Source organism: Colobus angolensis, unplaced genomic scaffold (assembly GCF_000951035.1).
Source record: "Colobus angolensis palliatus isolate OR3802 unplaced genomic scaffold, Cang.pa_1.0 Scaffold37, whole genome shotgun sequence".
Lineage (NCBI taxonomy): Eukaryota > Metazoa > Chordata > Mammalia > Primates > Cercopithecidae > Colobus > Colobus angolensis.
Window position 1 is genome coordinate 4,892,428 of NW_012117043.1, and position 5,835 is coordinate 4,898,262.

Sequence of the window (5,835 nt, forward strand, 5' to 3'; positions counted from 1 at the left end):
CAATTCTCCTGCCTCAGCCTCCCAAGTAGCTGGGATTACAGGTGCCCACCACCATGCCCAGCTAATTTTTTGTATTTTTAATAGAGACAGGGTTTCACTGTGTTGACCAGGCTGGTCAACTCCTGACCTCGTGATCCGCCTGCCTCGGCCTCCTAAAGTGCTGGGATTACAGGCGTGAGTCACTGCGCCTGGCAGTTCTCTTTCAACAATGGAATTTAAGTATATAAATGTACAGTTTTAACTAAATCAAACAATTAAAAGAGACATCCAATTATTATTTTAAAGAATAGTAAGCATTCTGGTAATATAAATTATCATCTCAGGTTTCCTGTATCAGAGTAAATACAGGACAATGAGCTAGAAGAGGACAGTTTGGGGAAACAAAAATTTGTTTTTCCTACCAATAGCTCTGGAGACTGACAGACTTCCATTCACCCTCCAGGCACCAAACCAGACTACGCAACCTCCAAGGGCCTCAATTCGCTGCTTTTCATCCTAAACAGCAATGCAATAAAAAGAAGCAAATAACTGGATTCAGGATTTATTCCTTCACTTTAACAGTAAACAACAGATATAATACTCATCAGCTCATGAAAAGATTCTCCTTGTTTCTCCATTGGAGGGTGAGCACAGTTGCTGATGTAATAGCAATAACTGTAATAATTAAGGGAATCCTGGCCGGGTGCAGTGGCTCACGCCTGTAATCTCAGTACTTCGGGAGACCGAAGTGGATGGATCACCTGAGGTCAGGAGTTCAAGACCATCCTGGCCAACATGGTGAAACCCCATCTCTACTAAAAACACAAAAATTAGTTGGGCATGGTGGCGCAAGCCTGTAGTCCCAGCTACTCAGGAGGCTGAGGCAGGAGAATCGCCTGAACCAGGAGGCAGAGGTTGCAGTGAGCCAAGATCACGCCATTGCACTCCAGCCTGAGCAACAGAGCGAGACTCCGTTTCAAAAAAATAAATAAATAGTAAGTGAATCCTAATCAATAACTAGAAAATCTAAAGTAATAACTAGAGCATGGGCTCTATTAAAACAGACCATACTTACTTCTCTGTCTGGTTTGTGTGGCTTCATTAGTTCAACAGCTTGACCCTTTCTCACAAGCATAACCTGGGAATCACCCACCCAGGCCACATGTAGCATGTTGCCTCTGATGAAAGTCACCACTCCTGTGGTCCCACATCTTAAGCTCTGAAAATAGTTTAAATAAAACTAGTCTCAGTGAAAAGAGATAGATACAACATTCTCATTAAGAAGCAATTTATAATTAACATAAGCTTTTCAGCTGGGAGCTATACTATTAATAATGGAATTTCACACATATACAATAATTCATTGTCTCAATGCATTTTTATATGCATGTATGTATTTATATATATATGCACACATAAGTCCACCTGATCTGTGATATGCAGTGTGGGGATGATTATTAATTCTACTTTAAATACAGATAAGAAAACTAGGGCAGGTTATGTGACTTGCCCAAGGGCAGGTAACTATTAGTACATAAAACAGAATTGAAATTCTTTTTCCTCCCAGTCAAGCACCAAATCCTCTATACCAATCCTCAGAGTAAAAATGTCTATATTCTGCTCTGCATTTCATTACTGACATCATATTTGTTCAGTGGGAGAGTCCTAGCTGTACGAAATGATATATAAAACATATGATTGGTACACAACAGATGCTCTAATCTCTGGAAATTAAGCTAAGGAGCCAAGAGACAGCTTACGTTCCCTGGAGTACTAAGATGCTTATACCTTTAAAAAATATCCTCCCGACAGTATTTTTAGAGGCCTTTGCTTTTGGAACACTGCATAAAGAACTAACAGCCTGGAATTTCACTGCAGTAGCTACCACTGTACTTAAAGCTCTTGATCCTACTATACAAAAATGACATCCCCATTTGACATGAGTCACCACCAAATGAGCATGACTTTCTGTTACTAAGGACCTGGCCTAAATTAGAACCAATGCGTCAGGGGTGGTAAAAGGCCTCTTGTATCCAATGAGAAAAACAACTTCTCGTTTCCCCTCTATAGGGAAAGTTTGTTATAAATCCTCACCCACCAATAAAATGTCTTCCCACACAGAATGTTCAAAAACTCAGCCCCCTAGAACACATGATAAACACACTTCAGTGCATATGCCCTGGAGAGAACAGGAGGCAGGGCTGCTTCACAACAGGAATAGCTGCTTTCTTCCCAGCGGTTAGCGGCACACGGAAGCATAAGAAGGAGAAAAGGGGCTGCTGAGACAAACCTAAATTATTCAGAACTATTGACAGAACTGAGAGACGCCAGGGTCATTGACGAAACAAATGAGGTAAACATGGTCAGAAAAAAAAAAAACAAAAACATAATTTTGAGAAGACAGAGGAAAAAGAATAGAATAGAGGATAAAGAAGACAGAGTGATTCTCTTTGTTTCACATTGGTGATTACAGGTCACCTCTCAGGGGCCCGCTGTTGTCCTCAAATCAGATGATAAAAGCCCGCAGCTTCAAGAGAGGCAGAGCCAAGCAGAACACAGGTCCTCAAGAGACTGGGAGCTCAGAGGTCAAGAGCAGCTTTATTCTCCAGCACCACCTCTTTGTGTGGACTCTACTGGTTACTGTTGGATTTGCATATTAATCCAAATTTAGGGGAGGGGAAAGATTAAGAATAATTCTCTTTCTTAATACCAAATAGGTCTGAATTATTGTTTCATTAATTCCAAGCCCCATTATTGCTTGTAGCATAACTATGCTATCAAAAAAATGGATTAAATGATTACCCTGATCTCTCCAAGCCCATTTTAAAAAGAGTTAATGTGCCGGGCGCAGTGGCTCACGCCTGTAATCCCAGCACTTTGGGAGGCGGAGGCGGGCGGATCACGAGGTCAGGAGATGAGACCATCCTGGCTAACATGGTGAAACCCCATCTCTACTAAAAATACAAAAAATTAGCCGGGCGTGGTGGCGGGCGCCTGTAGTCGCAGCTACTCGGGAGGCTGAGGCAGGAGAATGGCGTAAACCCGGGAGGCGGATCTTGCAGTGAGCTGAGATCCGGCCACTGCACTCCAGCCTGGGCCACAGAGCGAGACTCTGTCTCAAAAAAATAAATAAATAAATAACTTTTTTTTTTTTGACTTAAACATTAACTCTTTTTTAAGTCACAGTGCAGGAGTCTTACTTTTTGTCTATCTACTTCTGTAATTACTTTTAAAAATTAAAAATTATTTTCTTTCTATTCATCCCTAGTTAAAAATTCAATATAGAACACTGTAGTTAATTATGTACCAATACCCAGAACAATAATTAGTTTTTTTTTTTACTTTTAGACCTTAATATAGAGTCCTTGCCATTTATTCAAAGTAAAAAGCTTAGGTCTGAGGAACCTTCGCAACGCAGGGCATGAGCTCTGGCTTTTCTCCCTATTAAGAGAAAAATCAGCTGAAGGATCATTTAAGGATTCACCCTTTCCAAGCACATTTTCCCTCAAGAATACACAGCAAAACACTGCCTGCCCATTTAGAACCAAATGTATGGAAGTAATCCCAGTTTCTGTTTCTTTTTTAGACCATTGTTTTATTCACCATATCCAGATCTTGTCAGCAAGAGTCTGCTTAGAGAGATGGTCCTGGTGTGAACCTGACAGGCAATGGTGAATAAAAGAAAGATGAAACTCACCTGCCAAATCCAGCAATTATTACAGAAATGAATCCAGAAAATTACAGCTTGAGAGTTTCTATACAGTACATCATTGTACCCCTTGAAACTATTCCTGAGGAGGGAATTAGAACTACAACAGAATCCAATACTATGAGTCAAGAATACAATTTGGATAATGTCTGCCCAGAAAGAGAAAATCTAAATAGCCCTTTAACCACACAGACCAAATTGAACTCAGCTAGTGCATTTCTAGCTGGAATTTATGAGAAAGGGGCATACCTCCCTGGCTGCTTTCTGCACAAACCGCTCATCAGTGACCCGGAAGGCCCTGCACAGGGCCTCAGCAGGATCATGGGGGAACATCTCCTGGCGGACTAAGTTAACGTGGAGGTGAATGGAGGCATAAATAGCAGCATCTACTCCCCCATGGCCATCAAACACTGCAAAGTAAGCTTGTTCTTCCTGGTCCTGTTAACAGAAACACAGAACAGTTAAGGGAGTTGGGTACAGCATGATTCAAATGAACCCATCTCCTGGCATCATTGTTGCCCATCCTTTCTCCTCCACTGCATTTGTCATTCGGAATAATGAGACTAAATGTTTTCCTTCTCTAACATGCCTGATCAACTGCTGAAATACCTGCAATATTAGGTCATCTGTGTTTACACACCAGAACACTGGAACACGTCATGCCCAATTAGTTCAAGCTGAAGTGCCCTCTCTCCGTGAAAGTTGTTGTCTTGTACCATGGAAACCACCCACGTACATTTGCTTCAAAATTGCTGTTACAAGTTGGGGGAGGGGGAATAGGTAGGGTATGAGAAGGAATTGAACAAAAGCAGCTCCAGATTGAGTGATTTTTTTCAAAATGAAAGTACTTTAATAGCAAAATTAGAACCTGAGAACAACAGAAAATATCTGGTCTTCCGACACAAGGCCAGTTAAATTCAAGTTTAAAATATATAAAGGTATGAAAGCATAAACATACTTCTAAACTATAATACCTTCCTCATAAATCATTCCCAGTCACACTGCATTCTCACCATAAATAGCACAGCATCTCTAAACTAGTTTACCAAACTTGAACCACGTCAGATGCTCAAATGTCCTGTGTGGCTGACCACTTTGCCTCACCCCATGGTCTAAGATTTTAGTTTCACATTTCCTTGCAAAGGCAAATGCCAGAGGAGGATCTTCCAGCCCTGTGCTTTGTCTTGACAAAAGAAGCCTAATCATAAGATTCCACATCAACAATTAAGCAGTTTGCTGCTTTATCATCTGCTCAAGTGTTTAAGTCTCAGATCTGTCTCACTTATAAGATCTGCGACGCACTGAACTCGCACTGAGTCCTGAGCTCCCTTCAGGCAACAGTATGTAATAATTTTCATTTGCAAGTCTTTTGACTTCTTTTTCCTAGGCTCTAAGAGCCTTAGAAGAGTCCAGGCCTGTCATTGATTCTTAAGCGAATCATGTAGTTTTCTCATCTGTTAGGCAGGGACGAGTTACTGTCTCACGGGGATTTGGAAGGGCTACTAAAATAACAAGTATATCTGTACTTTGAAAAAGTTATTTTTATTTATTTATTTTTAGAATCAGGGTCTCACTTTGTCACCCAGGCTAGGGTAGAGTGGCATGATCACAGATCATTGTAACTTCGAATTCCTGGGCTCAAAAGATCATCCCGCCTCAGCCTCCCAAGTAGCTGGGATTACAGACAAGAGCCACTGCGCCCGGCTGAAAAAGTTACTTTTAAAAGGGTATATTACATTCACAAAAGTACCAGATATAAATGTTCATAGAATAGTAACCAAAATATTATGAAACCTGTCTCTAACACACACATTACAATTAGTTCATTTAGCAACTTTAATGCCATTAAGAAAGGATTAAACAACTCTCTAGAAATAATACTGGCTGGGCGCGGTGGCTCACACGTGTAATTCCAGCACTTTGGGAGGCCGAGGCTGGCAGATCCACAAGGTCAAGAGATCAAGACCATCCTGGCCAACATAGTGAAACCCCTTCTCTACTAAAAATACAAAAATTAGCTGAGTGTGGTGGCACACGCCTGTACTCCCAGCTACTCGGGAGGCTGAGGCAGGAGAATCTCTTGAACCTGGGAGGCGGAGGTTGCAGTGAGCCGAGATCGCGCCACTTCACTCCAGCCTGATGACAGA

General features: G+C 41.5%; 1 protein-coding gene across 1 annotated transcript in view; it reads right to left on the reverse strand.

Moving 5' to 3' along the window:
• The window catches only part of PPM1E (protein phosphatase, Mg2+/Mn2+ dependent, 1E), a 28,061-nt gene that overhangs the window by 8,771 nt on the left and 13,455 nt on the right, over positions 1-5,835 (reverse strand). The window contains exons 3-5 of the mRNA XM_011953775.1: positions 3,938-4,126; positions 1,055-1,198; positions 402-495 (exon numbers count right to left, since the gene is read on the reverse strand). Of these exons, the coding sequence (XP_011809165.1) occupies positions 402-495; positions 1,055-1,198; positions 3,938-4,126 (427 nt within the window). The remainder of the gene's footprint in view (positions 1-401; positions 496-1,054; positions 1,199-3,937; positions 4,127-5,835) is intronic.